The sequence below is a fragment of the Scomber japonicus genome, chromosome 9, assembly GCF_027409825.1.
Source record: "Scomber japonicus isolate fScoJap1 chromosome 9, fScoJap1.pri, whole genome shotgun sequence".
Classification (NCBI taxonomy): Eukaryota; Metazoa; Chordata; class Actinopteri; order Scombriformes; family Scombridae; genus Scomber; species Scomber japonicus.
In genome coordinates, this window is record NC_070586.1 from 18,916,005 (window position 1) to 18,936,397 (window position 20,393).

General features: G+C 36.6%; 1 protein-coding gene across 1 annotated transcript in view; it reads right to left on the reverse strand.

The window, feature by feature from the left end:
• Positions 1-20,393, reverse strand: part of grid2 (glutamate receptor, ionotropic, delta 2) — a 537,845-nt gene that overhangs the window by 196,468 nt on the left and 320,984 nt on the right. Inside the window, exon 4 of the mRNA XM_053326218.1 lies at positions 6,474-6,679. Within this exon, the coding sequence (XP_053182193.1) occupies positions 6,474-6,679 (206 nt within the window). The remainder of the gene's footprint in view (positions 1-6,473; positions 6,680-20,393) is intronic.

A 20,393-nucleotide genomic window follows, 5' to 3' on the forward strand; every position in this document is an offset into this window, starting at 1 on the left:
TCATTTAAAAAACATTCTCTGGTTGTATTTGTGCAAAATCTGTTGTTTGCCAACCGTTTCTCAAATGAGCAGCTATGAGTTGAGATAATTAGCGACATAACAAAACCCCCCCCTCCCAAAAAACAAACAACTATCCCAGCCAAAGCTGCCATAAATTAAATAAATAAATCATAGACCATCATATTTGATACACAAACTTACTGTATCGCTGTGAATATCATAATGCATTGAGGAAATACAGTGCTACAAACTGTATTTCCTCAATGTATTATGATATTCACACTTTGTTTTTTTCATGTCGACGAATCCCAACCCACTGTCAAATTCAGGATCAATCAGACCTTGTGTTATGATATTACATGCCTTCAGGTGTATCATCTCCCATTCAGCCTGACTTTATTTTGCACGTCTTTTATTTCTGGGTTGTGCAACAATATCTGTCAATTTAACCACTTTTGCAGTAAAATATTTTCATACAAAAACCTATTTCATATGTGGTAGACCTGAGAATATGAAAAACATTGTTGTACCTCTCCAGTATAGGGATATCTCAAGATTTTGGATGCCCTCCTACTAGGCTAATGAGTATGAAGAATTGTTAAGGCAATTAAAATCATACAGTAATACGCATTGGAGATATGACCCACCCTACAAAAGTAGCCACATAATTTTAAATTATTACTATCAGAGCTCACATTCATTGTATTCCATCAGATATTAAGTAGTGAAGAGTTTAGATTTTGGTCAATGTCAGATTCCTGGATTCCACATAATGACAAAAATCTATTTAACAAAATTAATATAACTACAAACATCTCTGACACAAAATTATTTCTGTATATAACAGCATGCGGCATATTAAGGGTTACTGAAGTTAAGTAATCAAGTAATTATCTTACATGTTCTCCAACAATCACATTACTATTAGCAACTGAGTCATTTGTCCTTTCTGTGGAGTTTCATCCTCTGCCAGTTTTTGTGGCATCCACTTTTAACCAATGCACCTGCTATTCTGGCTCAAATATTTGTTCTCTTTGATACGGCTGTTTGTGACCTTTGTCAAAGGCAAGACATACTGCAGCTGGTGTTAAATTGTAAGTAGCTCTGATACTCTTACTTTTTTTCACTTTTTTCTAATTTTTTTCATTTGGTATTTTTGTTGCTTTGTGGGAACCTCTGTAAGGTTTAGGCAGACAGGCAAAGCTTATACCTGGTGAACACTGCAATATAAGTGAAATGGTGCGATATGGTTTGAAATAAGCTAGAGTTGGTGGGGTAAGAGGCAGAGCGAAATGAGCAGGAGAGAGAAAAAGTAGAAAAAGTACAATCCTGAAGCTTTGACAACAGCTTTTTAAAAACATAGCTCCCAGCACAGTCACCCACCCTGACTGTGACAACAAAATCCCACTAACCAAGTGAAAAAAAACACTTTTCTATTCCAGATAGAGGAGAGGAGCATAGATCACAAGGCCTTTATATACCATTTCTGTGACTTTGGGGAACTGTCAGCAAAAGAAGAACGAAACAGACCTTGAATATGATAGAGACATAAATAAAAGGAAAACAATTCATGAAGTAACTAAGTTACAACCAGAAAACAGACAGTCCAAGGTGTATTTAAATGTATATGCTGGTGATTTGACATTATGTATAATGTCTAACATACAGTACAAATAGACTATGTATACTGTTGTCTTTCCTGCATGCTATACTTTATATTATTTTTGTCCGTGTCAAACATTAATACCATCATTTGAAGGTTCTCTTCTTTTTGTCAGGAAAGACAGTGAACGGTGCAGGCTTTACTTTGGTAAAAACTTCAGCATTAGATACAGCAGTATTCTTTGAATACATTATTCAACATGTCTTACACAAAATAATTTCCTTCATGTTACATTTGCGACATATGTCATCTCTGGAATAATATTCCAACTCGTTTGATGGTAAGTAAGTCAGTTAAAGAGGAAATAGTCCCAAAATGGCATCATTTTAAAACTTTAACACATTGAGATCAAATGGCAAAATTCATATTTTCCACTTCTTCGCATATGTGTGTGTGTATGCGTTTGTGTGTGTGAGAGAGAAATACATAAATGGAGGACTAATTCTGGCTAAGTAAATTCTGCCTCATGGCAATATTGTCTAATTCCCAAGTAATATTACTTTTGTCTGTATAACACTGATTCACTCATTATTTCATACTACTTATGCCAAGAAAATGTATGATGAGTGGACAGAAAAATGGCTGCTTACTATAATTCATATTATTTTCAATTTCTAGTCTTTGTGTACTATAAGATTCATTGGTAATACTCTCCTCAAATGCTATTAGGCATTGACAGTGCAGAAATTTAGAAATGCTATTCATTGTCCTTTCCAGTACTGTACATCACTCTCATTGTCCAAACAATATATCACCTCCGCAACAGCAAGATCATAGTAACCATGTATAGGTTTAATGCATAATTCATGGTAAGAGTATGAATATGTATGACTTCATACCAATGCCACATGATTACTGTACATACTCTTTTGTATGCTTCGTGTTCCAGTAACTGAGTATCCCAACCATAAGAAAATCTCACAGCAGTAATTGAAATTATTTTCATTTTCTTAAACTCATCATGTTATTGGTCCTTTACAAGCTGAATAGGTCCAAGGGAGCCATTCATAACTCATGACAAGTAATATTTTTAATAAGACAATGATCCCAAGGTAAGAAACCCACTTTGGTCCCCTGTCTACATGAAGTGGGTGGAATAGGGAGATGTATGTACCCTTGTTGGCAGTGGCTGGTACACTCACCCACATGTACTAGACTGAAAAATAGGCATCAGAGCAAGAATGTGTTAAATAATGCAGGGAAGTTAATGAGCATGTTGGTTCTGAGTGTATATCCATGTGCTTGTGAAATACATGGATGTGCATGGCATAAGACATTGTGCTGACAATCGTATATTCCTGCTGGGCTCACATAAAAACAGGGACATAAAACCCACAAATCACAGAAAAGCAGGAACAGAGACTCACAATAAAGTCACAAAAAGGGAGAGATGAGCCAACATGCTCAGGATAACTCTTATTTGTCGTCAGGGTATGGCTTAAAACCATTCTTTCTTACATTTATAGTGTTCCTTGTGCTTTCTTTTATAGATGCAGCCATGAACTAACGTGAGTAACTCTGTTAGTCAATCTGCCAATCGAACAGGATATGACCCTTAAAAGACCAGTGTGCAGGACTGAGAGGCATTTAGTGGTGACGTTGCATATTGCAACCAACTGAATACCCCTCCCCTTCTTCCAAAAGTTTAGGAGAACCTACAGTGGACAAACAACTCACAAAATATGTGAAAGGCCCTCTGTAGAACTAGTGTTTGGTTTGCTTAGTAGAAACATGGCAGTGCAACATAGCAGGCTCTGTGAAAGATCTTGTGGATAATATATTCCATTTCTGCCAATATCTCTACCAAAAGATCCCCCAAATATTACACACCAGTCCTTTAAATTCAGCAAGCACGCCCTTGTGTGGCTATCCAAAACTGCGGGTTTAGGTCTCTCTTTTTCTCTTTTCTCCCTCCATGACTAGTAAATTTGGAACAGATTTCAGTTCACATCCAACATCAGGGCCGTGCATCTGGATGGGAGGTGCTCTCTTTGACAAATGACCTCACAAATAACTGATAGAGAAATCTCACTCTGTGTGTGTGTGTGTGTGTGTGTGTGTGTGTGTGTGTGTGTGTGTGTGTGTGTGTGTGTGTGTGAGCGTGTGCGTGTGCGTGTGTGTCTGCATATCTCTTTCCCTGCTTCCTCACCATCTTTCCAAGGAAAGAGAGAGAGATACGTGATCATCAGTCTTATCCACCAATCTTTAACATCTCCTGACACTTCATCTCAGAAATCCCTCTCCACTTGATGTCTGACTAAATTACATTAAATGACTGCTTTGTCAACCTTCCCAAGAGAGACAGAAACTCTAGAAAACTAATTTGGGTTCCAGTCACACACTAAAATGGAGGCAGACACTCAACAATTATATAATACCCAAAACAATTTTCTACATTGTTGTACAGTAGATCAGATCTCAAAGAACAAATGCATGTGTGAGGATACATTCGATAGACAATTTCTGAATGTGAGTTCTTTTTCCAGTATTTTTTCATTTCGCCAGACACCTTATTAATTTCTGTTTAAAACCAGCGGCTACTGTTTTGGGGTGGTCAGTCAGATAAATCTTGTTTAAAGGGACAAAGATAATGACCATGATATGTCTTAATTGTGCTCTGTCCATAAATTCTGATTTAAAAAAAACAACAACAAACTTTAATTATGCTTTCAAATCTGCAGTCTAAATTGAAAATCAAAGCTATTATTTTTTGCATCTGATACAGAACAGGCTTCAAGCGCAAATTATACCTGTTGAACTTGTCATACAATTAATACAAATACAAAAGATGAACTGGTGTAAATGCCAATGATGAAAACAATGCACCTGCAGGGAATTATGGATCAAGTATGATCCATGCATACTGGTGCTTATTTCTGTACTCTAATAGCTGTGCGGCTTTATCAGTTATTATAGTATTTTACTGACTTCACTAATAATGTATGGGGATGCTACAATATTGTTAAAAAGGAATCCAATAGGGCAAGTACACAAGCGGTCTGATAATCACACAGCACCCACATAACATTTATTTGAGGGAGAAAAGAGAACCAAAGCTCCTATACACTCTGTGCATTATCTCTAAACAAATACTGACTTAACTCGACAGAGAGACACAGGGAGAGCAATTTCTTTATCTTCAATGTACATTTTTATGAGTGCCTGCACTTATATCCTACTGGACTTGAACTTGGCTTTATGGCACTTGCTCACGTTGCTCCTGACTAGATCCTTGCCTGTGTTAAATTAATTCCCATGTATAAGAAGCTCTTGATAAAAGCATCAAAGCCCTAAATTAAATTTTAACATTGTAAATGCCAAGATTAAAATAATTTCTCAATCCATACTTCTTAAATGTCGATTTGATTGTGTTGACTGATTTTTTGGTTCAACTTTGACCTTTCGTACCTACTATAATGTTTAGTAGAGTGAGTTTGTTTTGGAGTCTTTCTGCTCCCTAGTGGTCAAAAATCAATTAAAAGCAGCTTTGAAAATTTTCATCGTACGTTCAAAGCATGTGAGACCTTGAAACAAATTGTCACAGTCTTGTGGCCAGCACTTCAGTGTGTTTAGTGCTATACTTCCAAGGCTAGGACTTCACATGTGCGTGCACACACACACACACACACACACACACACACACTCATACCCATAGAAGTGCAATACAAAACAAATACTGACACTGACACACTCGCAGACACACAATAACACCCCATCTTTCACCCCCTCTCTGTCACGCCTCCAACCAAATTAGATTGTGATTGCTCTTTCCGAGGTCACTTTTAATTAAACTGAGATGAGAACATGACACATGGGATTAAGCCCCATCCTACCACTTCAAATTATGAATTCATAACTAATGCTAGAGCCTATTGCTTTCAACCATGACCTCCATATCATTTATGTATAAGAGCAAGAGGAACTCCCCTAATTGTCTTCTTCCGAGATAAAGAGCAAGACTGTAGGGGGTGATGAAATGTGTGAGTATATGTGTGCTTGAGTACTTGTGTGTAAGTGTGGGCAGGGGGTAGTTGAAACTCATCACATTATATACATATCTTGTGCTCATGCCATGTTTCTCATGAATCTTGTGTGTGACTGTGCACCCTAAACAAATACTGACTTAACTCGACAGAGAGACACAGGGAGAGCAATTTCCTTATCTTCAATGTAAAATTTGCCATGCCATGTTCAAGACATCATGAATAATACTACACTGGACTTGAAAGGAACTACTGCTGCAATTTAGCTGATTTGGTTAACTGGAGGATTACTTAAGTCAGCAAAAACATCCATGAGTCTGATGGCATGATTAATACAAGTGTAGCCATTTGAGATGAAATCCCTATAAAACACACATAATAGTCTAAAATACACAACTGTCAAGTAAAACAGAGACTTTTGTGTTCTACACACTGTATCGGTAGTAAACTGAGTTCTGACAAGTGTTATATAATGCCTACATTAAAAAGGCTTTGTGTTTTTTGTAGGATTTCATATAGTTCAAATCACAGAGTGATGCATCCACAGAGTCTATCTGATGATTTAGTTTTCTTTTAACCACATATTAGTGTCTCTGGAAGAGAAGTTGCTGTGCTGATATATTATGTTAGATGATCAAGAAATCAAGCCCTATATCTTGTATATCAGTGTATTTAGTTACATAAGACATGCTATTCTCTCAACAAGAAAAAAATGTTACTGTATCTTATTTAAAGTTTAAGATTTCTGACTTGATGAAAAGCTCGCACTCCTGTGGTTTTTAAACGTAATAAATGGAAAATGTAGGACCAAAAAGCACATTCCCTACCTCAGTGATAAATGCCTTGGCAGTAGCTGGGCTCATGAACAGTACTGCTCTGCGTAGTGTATCCCTGTAGCGATGCAGTTCCTCCACTCGCATAGTTCTGAACAGACTAGTGATCATCATGTTGATGTTAGATTCCACCTTCTGAAGGGACACATCCATTCCCTGCTGAGATGTCCGATCCAGGAAATCCTCAATACCACGAATATCTAGAGTAATAGAAATGGAGGAAGAAAGGTCACAACATAGTTAACTTTAAAAGGGCCATACTGTATGTATTTCTCTGCAAGAATGATGCAGAAAAAATACTAGACACTATAGATGGTTGACAAGCAACAGACATACACTTGCACATACACACATTTTTAGAACAAATCTTAAGACCATCACTGATCATTGTACACCATAATCTATAGTTGACTGGTTATCTCCCATTCTGCATGACTAGGCTCAGTACATATTTTATTTCACGGGCCCTTACTGGCAGTGATTCCTTGCTATCAGTGCTTTTGTATTACTCAGATTTGATCCTTCTTTGTATTAATATGAGCTAAGGCTCTTTTTGTGAGTACAATCCATCTGTCAGAGCTGAATACACTTCTTTCTAGAAACTTGCATGAACAAGCCAAAAACGCAGACATGAAAACAAAAGGATGTGGTAGTGACTCACTGAAAGTGGGAGGCATGTGTTTTTGGCAGAAAAGGTCTGTTGATGCACTGTATGTGTGTGTGTGTTAACACTGAGTTCTTCTGTAAGTAGTATCCGCTGTGGGTTCCTCAAAGATCTGTCCTAGGCCCATTCCTCTCTTCCAACACATGCTTCATCTTGGTAAAAATCTTTGTCAATCTAAATATACAAGGTTTCAACATTATGCTCATGATGCTCTAATTTATCAGATATTTGTGATGTTTCAATGTTTCAGTCTGAACACTAGGTGGTAGTAACTTGAGTAGGCAAGGGATTTCCAGCATAGAAGAAGAATATGCTTGTGACCTGCAGCTACCTTGTGGCGCTATGCCGTTTGTGACTTGGAAAATAAAGTGAAGTTAAGTACCTACAAAGTGTCTTATTCAGCGACACAGCACTGCTAGACAAAAATAAAAAGGGAAAACTATAGAAACTTCATGGCCTCTAACTTCTCCATTAATAATAATAATCATAACAATAATAATGATAATAATAATAATCATAATGATGATTTGGACTGCACATTTTCTGTCTTATATGATTGCTTTATTAGGAGTTTTTTGACTCAAAATTGACTTTAGTTGGCTTTTGTTTACTTTACCTTTTTTAACTTTGAATAAACAAATGGGGGAGAGATTATTTTGTGCAATAGAAATGAAAAAGTGTCCCACTTTAGCTGAATCCACTATATATTCCTTCCGGGACAGTGAAAGAACAAATATCTCATGATATTATTAAGAGTTTTCCATTGAAGCAACAGACCACTGTAATTATCTACAGTATATTATAAATTATTCTTGCATGATAATAACACCAGGATGCTGTGGTCAGTGTTTTCACTGCTTGGACTCTTTCATTGTTAATGAGGTACATTGCAGGTCAAGGTAATCCTAATTAAGGCACTTTGGTTGAGACCACTGCTAATGATCTAAGTGTATGTTTGTGTGTGTGTGTGTGTGTGTGTGTGTGTGTGTGTGTGTGTGTGTGTGTGTGTGTGTGTGTCTGTGTGTCTGTGTAGTTATGTAAAACAAGTACCTAATGATATATTTGATGTGACACTACCGTCATTGCTAGTGTCATGGAGGAGCAGTTAACTGGATTGATGAGACTTGTTAAGGGCCAGAGGGCGATGGTGTGATTGCATTAACGCCACATTTTTGAGGTTTAACAATGTATTAAGAGGAGAGTCACCATAAAACCCCATTGATTATGAAAGAAAAAAAGACAAACAAACCAAATCCAGTACACTCAAACACTTCACTAAGAATATCATATAGATTTTAAGCTCACAAGGTCAAACTAGGGCAGCGGCAGAGATTTTGGACAGCACGTTTGTGTGTCCCCGATACAGTAAATTCTATTCCCAATACTGAGGAAATTGACAGGATATGTCTCAGCAACAGCAATATTACAGTAAAGTAACAGTTTGTGGCAGGAAGTTAAATTAGTTCTCTCTCAATTTATTTGCTTCTGCACTGTATTTGTCCTACCTATGTAAACAGTGACCCAGGCATACATTACATATGCAGTCTGCAGGATAAAAGCACTGCAGACAGTCTGTTTACAACAGAGTTAAAGCAGCAACAGACCTGTGCGTATATATAAACTAATAGGCACCTAAACATCAAATATATTCTTTCAATAGACATGTGTCACCTCTCAATTTACCTACTAACAGTGATATTGTTGTTGTGTCTTTGCATCTACAATAGGTGTTTGTATGGGATGATGATGAAGTTAGATTGGCAAACAGTGATGGAATCCTTAATGACCAAACAAAATTTCTTTAATCTTTACAGCAGCACAAAGTTATCAAGCCAGTCAAATCTAATTACTATAATTAATTAGCAGTAAGATCAATTAGTAGTAATAGTAGTAATTAGTCAATGATAACATAGTAATGACTTTGTTATCACTGACAACACAATCATTATCACCAGTGCTGTGTTTCCTAACGAGCTACATAACTCATAAATCAACAGTAATAAAACAGAGAAAGTGAGAGGCTCACATATCACTACATACATACTGTGCTGTCAGAGAAGCTAATCCAAAATGATGACAATGTGTGGTATGGGGCATATAGTTTATATAAGTCCTCATTTACCTAAAGATTGTAGGAAGAAAAATCATCACATGGCTGAAATGAAGCTCAGTTATTTAACAGAGCTTCATTTCAAACATGCTTTTTGTTCCCACAAGAAAATAAAATGCCTGTGTTTACAATGGCTCTGTCTTTCAACATAATAAAGGCAAAATCCTGTCCTCATCCATAAACACCAGAGTAAGCACAGTCAGAAAGATGCACACACACACACACACACACACACACACACACACACACAAAGAGTGCACTATAATTGTACCAGTCTAAGCAAATGCAAGCATACTTCTTAAATCTCTATATTTATCACAGCAAAGCCACTGCTGTTTATAATCAATGAACATTTAACATTGTCTGATTTATGGTCTCTCTGGTAAGAGAGCTTTGTAAATCAACAGAATCAAAGCTTTTGTCACCAGAGCAAGAAGCAATTTAATCATGTAGAGAACCCAAAGAGCACATCATTCGGTTGCATATTCCTTTTCTTGCATGTTATGCTTGATCCTGTCTTTGTTTTACATAGCAAATTAATTTGTGCCAGTCAATTTTTCACCAACACGCGCTTACCAATATGCCTGTTTGTCTGTGCTTCATGTCATGTCTACATGTATTACTGTAAAGCCCTATTTGTCACCTTGCAGCTACCTTCTTGTTATATCTGCTTGCCTGTTGATTGACTAAAGGGTTAGTCTGGCTTTATTTGCAGTCATCAATTGTTTCCCCCCCATGGCTTATACAGCAGGTTGTGTGTCATTTACCTTACTCCACTCAATAATGAGCTTAAAAAGCTGTCTCACTCTGTTTAACCTATTCAAACAGATGTAAAATATTCATATACACACATATACATACATATATGTGTATATATATATATATATATGTGTGTATATATATAGGCTGTAATCATTAAATTTTTAATTACTTTGCCAAGGAGCTCTGAAGGTAACACTTGAAGAAAGGCAAAAGCCTGAAATTCATAATCTCAATACCTCAAAATTACATTCATATTAAAAGTCACAAAATAGTAATTAATTAATTACAATAAACAACAATAGTCCTTAGAGATCTTCAGAAATGTAGATGGGTATTTAGAGGATATATGGTGATTATGGAGTGACAATGTGTGAGGAATGTTTAATGACCATCACTTCAAAAAAAACACCTTCATTGACTTTCAAATGTGAATATATCCTGGTCCAATTTTACACATTAATAGTCAAAAGTATCCTCTTTCCCTCCATCAATGTTCGGCTGAGTTCCTGCCTCCTGCTGTTCAAAGGACAAGGCTTGAGCATGTGTTCCCCACTGCTGAGCGGATCATTGACTGTCAGCTGCCTTCCATCAAGGAGCGTCAGGACACCATAGCGGATAAAAAAGTCGAGTAAAATTGCCACCGACCTTGCCTACCCAGGCAACCATCTGTTTGAGAAACATTCTTCTGGGAGACAGTACCGGTCCATTAACACCATGATCAGCCATCATCTCAACAGCTTTTTCCCCAAGTGCTGTCACCTTACTCAGCCACTCCTCCTGAGTCTGCCATGCAAAGACATACTGTGCATCCCCACAGTCCCAGGCCTCTTCATCCTCATCTAATAGAGATGACTGTATTACTGCTGCCATGCTATTCCCTGTCACCTAAGTGGTTTTTGCAACCTTTATAAAAACTTTTATAGTGTCTAAATGACCACTTCAGGTTTTGTATACTGTGTCATTTCCCATTCCTTCTTTTAGTTTACATGCTCAATGGTATATTAGGTCAAAACACAAGACACTGGGTTTTCTTCAGCTGCATTCATACTGTGTACTACTGTGTTTATTGAAAAATAAATTGTTGCAGCATTCCACTGTTACATCTGCCTTTCATGATAACAAGCATAAAAGGGAACTGAAAGATATAAGAGCCATACCTCTACGAGGATGAATAGATATTCACATTATGCATATTGATGGTCTTCTTAGAACTATCTCTCTTACCTTGTGATACACCACTGCAGACTATTGCTTTTCAAGTGTTATAGCCTACATGTGGAACTGAAAAGGTATTTTACAAAGAGAACCCAATCAGCTGGAATGGTTCCCATAATTCTTTAGAAAACAAGGTAGAGGTTTGTGCAGTTTACAGTGTGTCCTTTTTCCCCCATTAGTCAGGCTTCCTTTCTTTCTCCTCTGTCCTCCAAGTCCTTGGCTCAAAGTGAAAGCTAGAATTAATGTAGTGTAACAGCTAAAAGCATGCAGGGATTTCACCTGCATGTACCGACCAGCTCAGTGGTACTCTGTTCAGAAACTTCCATTCCTGTCTCCCTTACTTGTTTCCCCCTAACCCTCACTCTTTCCTTGGCTTTTCATCTGAAACCTCCATCAGTTTCCCATTTGTTTTCTTGTTCTCTTGGGCTGACTCTCATTGTAGGAGTGTGTAAAGTTGAAGTTGTAATGTCAGTTTGACACTAGAGACAGATCAACAGTAAATGTTGGTTCCTTTTCATGCTGAAAAGGGGGCTGGGGCACGCGCCTCATCTTCAGTTCGTATGATATCGTACGAAAAGTAGTGCACTGCCACCTGGCAATTTGACCTGTGCAGCGTGCACATCCGGGCCCACCTGCTACTCTCAGCCGTGGACATCGTCTGTGAAAAGTATGTACACGTATACTTAAAACATATTTCATGTATTTTAACACTTTTTAACATATCTGTTTCATTTATGTGATGGTGGTGAAACGACTAACATTGGTATTGACAAATCAAATTCTGACTGCTAAAGTTATATGCATGCACAAAGCTAATTTTACCTTAAACGTTAGCTGTGCAGCAATACATCAAACACATTCATACATGTAGTTCTCAGCAAGAGTCAGTATTCATAAGCATTTTTCTAAACAAAGTTTTAGTATTTCACTGATTCTTGAGAGTCGGGACAAAACATGTCCCACATAGAAAAGTCTTATTTATATCAAAAATAAAGAAAATAATAATGATTGACATGCTCACAAAGTTAGATCTAAAGGAATTATGAATACTGATGTTATGTTTTAGCATAGATAATTACTTTTTGGGGGGATATTTGATTAAATGTATGACCAGTGGTTAGACGGCCCATGTTATTTCTCTTGTCCTCAGCAAGAGGTCACAATATTCACCAGCCTACAAAAACTTTAAAAACCTCTACAATTGTGAAAACATTTATATCAAATCAAAGATAAGGGTTATAAATGTATAAAACAATGCATGCCATCAACATCTAAAAATATTTTCCATAGAAATCTGCCTATCAAAGTTGTGTCCTCTGTTTCCGTCAACTCCGTCAGATTTTTTCATAAACCTCATTAAATCAGGCAATAGCATGATCAGCTATATCCCTGATGATCCCTTTTCATTCTCCTGGCTGTGGTGAATGTATATATAGCACACATGCTCTGGTAAGTTTGACATTATTTGATATTTTAGATGAACAATGTCAATTTTCCTATGGTCACAGCTGGAGCATGTCAACACCGTATCTCCGTTATGATACTTTTTTTTAAGCCATAGTGGATTCAATGAAAGTATTTTATTGAGATTATGGAGACAGCTAGCAATAGCCAAAAAATTAGCTAGCTAGCTGCATTGGGGTTTTTTTGGAGGGAAAAAATATGCCATTTCGTCAACTCCGTCAGAGTCAACTCCGTCAGGTTTTATGTCTGACGGAGTTGACAAATCCACCAATAACCACTTAATGTGCTAATATTACACTATTATCAAACATAGTAAAGGAATAGAATGTTATTTTATGGTTTTATCTGCACATTAATGTACATATATAGCATGCAATTACATTATTTTATTAATATACTTATGATTTGTAGAGCATGGGCAGGCTGTGGTCTGCTTATTGAATAATTTTCTTTAAAAAATGTTTTTTAACCTCCAGCCTGCACCTTTACATGATTAAATAGCACATATCTTTATCTACATGAATATATAACTCTAATCAATATAGTGTAAATTTTCAAAAAAAGTTTTTCAGAAGGTGTTTTGTCCCGACTCTCAAGAATCAGTGATTTATAAGCATTGTTATATTAGGCAATGTTATATTATGGCATCAATCAGCCTCATTGCCATAGGCCAATATTAGCATCCCCACTGTCGTTTAACTATACTTATGTGACTCACACTCATTATTTGCAGTCTGCTAAGTGTTTAATTTAGGCCTAGAAGTAATTTGTAGTGATTTTTTTGTTGGTGCCATGTACAGTGTCAAACATAAATGTTATCATTTAAACATACATTTAGTTATATTTAGACTCAGACATTATTAATCAAGCCAATGTGTGATTCTTTATAGTACAATTGTTATCTTAGCAGCTGCTAACTCAGCTGTTTTTGCATATGTGTACACAACTGTTTCATATGCATATACATTTGTACTTCAACATCTACTGTTGAGAGAGATTCTAATGATATACGAGTTAAAACATAGGGTACCTAATGCTGATGTTTGTGGAAGACCCATTGTGCACTTCATGTTAATAGTGAGTGCACAATATCAACCTTGTTTTTGCTTATTTTTCCCTCAGATATATAACTCTACACTTTGCCAGTCAGAAGGTACCATAATTCCAACTGTGCTCAATGAGCCAATGTGTAACAAATAGAAAGAGTAACCTCAATAATTATTATAATGAAAGACTTTTTTTTGTCAAGATATTTTGTCCTCTTTTGATGCAAGCTAATGCTTTATTCTTTTTTCTCTTTCAGCCACAGAATGCCGGGAACAACAATGAAAGTTTGCATGTCTTGCATGCAGCATATACGTGTTGCATGCAAGACCTGCAAACTTTGTGGGGCAAAACAAGAAATGAAAAAACGACTCCAAAAAGTCAAAGAAAAGTCAAATAAGGAATGGGGGGAAAAAATGATAAAAGGGGGTAATAAGTCCAAACTGGTAGATGCGGCTAGGATTCTGGTAAGCTGTTGTTCTTTTCTATCTGAAAACCTGCCAATCTGCACATGTTTCACACTACATATCACAGCCGGTCAAATTGATATAGATAGAGATATAGAGATGCACTTAAGACCTCTCTGGTGACTGTGTATCACACAATTACATTTTTTGTATTAATTAATACAAAAGTGATTAATTCATCACTTGTTTCCCTGTCTTTCCAAGGCTGTTAAGTGTCTGCCAAATAGGGACCACATTAAAATGTCTGATTCTGATAGTTTGTAGGTTAAATTGAAAGTCCACCACATCCAATGGAATTATTGAAAAAGGCATTATATACAAGAAGTACTTTATGACTGCAGTAGTAGCAAGGAGGTATGACAATTTCACAGTAATTTTGATTCATTGTGGCACTATTTTTAAGAAATACATACTTCTGGAAAACACATAATTTCCTATTCCTCCTACGCCATTCAATGAACTGTATGTTTATCATTACCACTAATAATATCCTTAATTTGTTTGCAGTTACACAAGTTCAAGATGGCGGGTTTACACCCGCTATTTGTGTTTGGCCATAGGAAAAGAAACACAGTCTCCTGTGAAATCCTCAGTGGCATGGAGGCAGTCACAGACAAGGAAAAAGCAAGTGTACAAGTCATACACAGTCTTTATGAGAGCCTCTTGAAAGGTTAGTCCACAGAATGTACTATTTTTGCTTGTTTCTTCTTTATTATTATTATTATTATTATTTTGGTTAATTTTATAATTTAAGATCTTGCAACACCAACTGCAGGTCAGTACACCCAGTTATCGTGTCAAGGGGCCAATCTAGTATATGTATTGGATACCATTATTTCATTAATAACAATTCACTTAAGTAATATCAATGTATTTATTAATACTGTTTAAGTCAAACCTAATTTTTCCTTTGACATATGTGTGTGTGTCAATAGTGTTTCCAGTCACTTCCACACAGTAAAACATACAATTCATTAATTAATAACTGGTATTAGAATCAGAATAACACAACATTTACTTTTCAAACAGTGATAGTTGAAAGAGAGAAAAAAGCGCAACCATTCACTGTGGTCGACCCGGAGGGACAGAGGGACCCTGCAGAACCCTCTCTGAACCCGGAGGCCATGGAGGACAATGGGACATTCAGTCTTTTGTTAACACCTTGTGGTAAGAAAGACTACATTAAAAATTCTTAACCACATGACATGTTTTGCCCACCTGAGGACTAAAGCAGGATGCTCAGACTTAATGCAAAATATTAGAGGAATAAGATCAGTTAGACCTTTCCTGCTTGTGTTTATCTCTGAACTTTGGCAGTGTACCAGAATATAGATTTCATAGAAATGTAAATAGATAATTTTTTAGCACTTGCCCACCAGCACCAGGTTTGTTTCTTGGGGAGCTTTTGTACAATTGCATTTTCTATGGATGTACAGCCATCCTTCCATCCATTTATTCTCCCAAGAGAGCTGGAGTCAATCTCAGCTGACATTGGGTGGGATGGAGAGTACACCCTTCTCAGGTTACCAGTCAATCACGAGGTTAAGGGATTTGACAATAATGGGCAATGGCATGTTTTAATTAAACACCTTTTAATGTTCCGAAAAGGAAATGGAGGAATGTATAAATATACGTCACAAATAATTATAGTTCAATGAAGTAATTTTGTTTTTTTTTTTTAAAGTCATCAATACTTTTTAAAAGTATTGTATCTGATAGACATATCATACATTTGATTGTAAGGGATTATTTCATCTGAGTCAGCCTAAATAAATGAGTCTCCACAGTCTGTGGAGATTCTTAAGTCTCCAAAATGTATGATTATGATAGAATGTTAATGCAAACTCGCCACGTAGGTACTCCCTTGATAAGTACTGGCAAGTCGAGGTAACCATTTAATGATCCCACATTATTAAAAAACACTTTTTCTTTGAATTTCTGCTTCATTAAATTTCAACTGTCCTGTAATACAGTAAAGTAGCTATTTTCTTCATTGTTTATTCTATTTGCTTTTCTTTTATTATCTTCAATTCCAAATGAAAAGGTTTATTATTATTAAAAAGTGTCAGCCTTAAGCTAAAGTCTCGTATTTAACTTGTAATTGTTTGGTAGACCATGTAAACATACATCTTTTCCATATTTGGCTGTACATTAGATACTGTTCCTGCACCTCCTGCCATGGCTACCAAACCAGCTTCACCTCATGGACCAACTTCCATGCCTTCTACATCATCTCCCCCACAGTCCACTACCAAGCTGTGGTGTAAACCAAAGCTTGCGGGTAAGAGACAAATGTGTCCCACATTTGAACTTACTGTGTGGATAGTGCATCCTGACAATAGTATCTGACAATGGTACTTAACATTATCCATTTTCAATGTTTTCTTTTTACCGTTTTAAATAATGTTTTGTCATTCTTTCATAATAGCATACATTTATGAACAATTTTCTTAATTCTGTATTGCCTTTTGCCCAACTTTACACCAGACCCTGCAACTACACCTCCTGCCATGGCTACCAAACCAGCTTCACCTCATGGACCAACTTCCATGCCTTCTACATCATCTCCCCCACAGTCCACTACCAAGCTGTGGTGTAAACCAAAGCTTGCGGGTAAGAGACAAATGTGTCCCACATTTGAACTTACTGTGTGGATAGTGCATCCTGACAATAGTATCTGACAATGGTACTTAACATTATCCATTTTCAATGTTTTCTTTTTACCGTTTTAAATAATGTTTTGTCATTCTTTCATAATAGCATACATTTATGAACAATTTTCTTAATTCTGTATTGCCTTTTGCCCAACTTTACACCAGACCCTGCAACTACACCTCCTGCCATGGCTACCAAACCAGCTTCACCTCATGGACCAACTTCCATGCCTTCTACATCATCTCCCCCACAGTCCACTACCAAGCTGTGGTGTAAACCAAAGCTTGCGGGTAAGAGACAAATGTGTCCCACATTTGAACTTACTGTGTGGATAGTGCATCCTGACAATAGTATCTGACAATGGTACTTAACATTATCCATTTTCAATGTTTTCTTTTTACCGTTTTAAATAATGTTTTGTCATTCTTTCATAATAGCATACATTTATGAACAATTTTCTTAATTCTGTATTGCCTTTTGCCCAACTTTACACCAGACCCTGCAACTACACCTCCTGCCATGGCTACCAAACCAGCTTCACCTCATGGACCAACTACCACGCCTTCTACATCACCTCCCCCACAGTCCACCACCAAGCCAACCAAGCATAAAGGTAACACTAAATGAATTACATCTGCAAGAGACAAACAACTTTGCTGGTGATTTGTCTAAGACCACTGAAAGACAAAGGGACATGTGAGGGAAGTAATCCATGCATTCAAGTTGCAATCTATTCAACATTTGCATTGTAAGAACAACTCCCCACCTTTAGACAAATACACTGCGCTTTTTCCAAGGATGCGCTTGCATGTGTGGTCACCAAATTACCCAATGTTGGACACACCCATGTACACCAGTGCTCCAAGCTTCCGCCTGTGTGTGCGTATCTATTTTTACAAAAATAGGCCCCTGACTTGTTTCTGCGTCTTATCACTGAATTTTCAAAGCACTAACATTCTTGATGTTTATAATAATTTAAATTCATATTTAAGTATGTCAAGAATAACTACCATGCCTTGTTGCTCAGCTTGTTGTGCTGTAAAGTAATTCTTCATTAGCTTATAGCAATGTCAATTTTTAAAACAAAATAAGATTTGTCACTAGCCAAGGGAAATATAAAGTGAACAACAGCTGAAAAAATATTTCTTATTATAATGTGAGACATTTTAAAGGAAATTTATATCTACCTTTTTATGTTATGTCTCAACCATTTCTTCATTTTCCCTCATCTCCCCAGGTGGCTTCAAAAGTGGCAAATCACTCAGCCAAACAGGTAAAATTTAATCAGTATTCCATTGAATGTTTGATGATATCTTTAGGGTTAGGGTAAATTAATATGTCTGTCCCACTGACCAGTCATTGTTATGCAAGGTTACTTTGCCAAACCATTGTGGCATTAATACAGAGAGCAATTGACCTGACAGGTCTTATTATAGTTGTAAAGGCCACTTATGAAACAAGGAGCTTCTCAAGGGAGTTTGCTTTATATGGTTCCACTTCTTCAATTGGTCTGAAATTGTATGAGATCAATATTGAGCTCTTCTTTTTCATAAACAAAAATGCAATCATACTAATAATGGATGCAAGACCTAATGGTGCTAAAAGGACAAAAAATAGAATTTCTCACAAATATTTCACTCATTTTAATATTTTCTCTTTTTTGCTTAACTGAATTGGATTTATTCTTTTTTTCAGAATGTGAATTCCACAAGAATATGGCTAGCTTCCCTTACTCCAAAATTGTGTCACGAAGGACTCGAAATGTAAGCTGTTGTAGTGTTTCACTTTTTAAGTTGAATTTTGTACTTGTTGTTTAGCAGCATAACAAGACCTTTTACGTAGATTTGAGTATACACATTACAGAAAATTTGGTCAAATGGTGATTTTGCACATTTGCCAGACACATTTGTAAATACTAGGCTACTAGGTAATAATAGGTAGTTGTGAGTGATTATCTTTATCCTATGATGAAACAATTATATCGTTATGGGAGTGGTCTCTTCCACCCATACAGCACAAGGGACCACTGAGTGGTTTGATAGGGATGAAAATGATGTGACTCACATTTCAACAGAACTTTGCTTTCCACCACCATCAAAACACTCAATGAGAGAATATCTTTAGGAGGAATGGTGTTCATCCCTCCAGTACAGTTCAAACATGGTAGAATCAATAACAAGGATTTCTAACGCTTTTTCGGGCAGCATGTATAGCCCACCTTACTAAGACACTTTTATGTAGCCTTTTTTTTAAATGTGTCCCCAACCTACTATCTACTTCTTTGGCATACAATGGAATTATGAATTTTGTTCATAGTATGTCAGTGTAATGGTTTCTGTCAGTAGTCAGATCTCAGCTGGTAGTGTGCCATTTTATAAGGATTTCCGCTGACATTTCTCATCCTTTTGTTGATGCATTAAACATACACATTCAACATGAAATGAATGTATAGCTTCTCTAAGTATTTTCTATAAACTCCTTTTCACACATTTTCTGATTCTTTTTACAAATGTGTATGTGTTTTGACTATTGTATGCTTTTCAGGGGAAAAGAGAGGTGAAGGTTAGATGGGTGCCATGCCCACAATGGTATGTATGTAATGTCATCATACATGCAATATCACAATTTCTGTTCCTAAATTTTCCATAAAGAGTAGCCCTATTATAGGATGTTGGACTCTATTATAACAAATATAGAAATATAAGATAAATATGCTAAATTAATCCATGGAATTGTTGTTTATGAGTCTTTGATACTCAAGAGACACTAAGAAAAACATCTCTATTTTCCATCTTTTCTTTCTTTTAGCCACATGAGATGGGGAGATTCGTGGGTGCCACAAGATGACCTGAAATGAAAAGTGTGCAGATTGTGTTCAATACTTATATTTTGCATCTGCTGTTGAAGTAGTATTCATTGTTTTTGTTTATGTTGTTGTAATGCTTATATTTTCTTTAATAAATAATAAAAAAAAATGTTATATTGTTATGTCATTAGAGTTTGTAATATATGAATGTTGTTATTGGTGCTGTGACTTCTGCATGCAAAGGGCCACTGATTTCATCCAGAACAGTGGTTGGTGCACTGTATTGAGCTTTCAAATGTCTGAACTACATACAAGTATCAGCACTGATAATGCACTGTGGAAATTGTGCATACATAAGTATAGATGAAATACACAGTACATTTGAAACATTAATGTCCTCAAGAGATTAATCCACTTTCTAGTATCTGTTACATTAACAACATGCTAAACAGTAGCCTCCACTTCATTTGACTCTTTCCGTCATAATGCATAAAAAAGGTTGCCTTCAGACTGTAATATTTCAGAAATTGGGTGACTTAATGAGCACCATCATGTTTTGTTGGGAAGGAGTGGAAGAAACTACACAACAGTAGCATGATGGACTGTTCACTGGCTAGAGAAGGGTCAGCAAAGCCTTCAACAGTGATCCAGCTGCACCAACACAACCATAGCAACATTGACAAGAAAAGAAGAAGACCTCTGGACAAGAAAGCCTCATCCAAATACA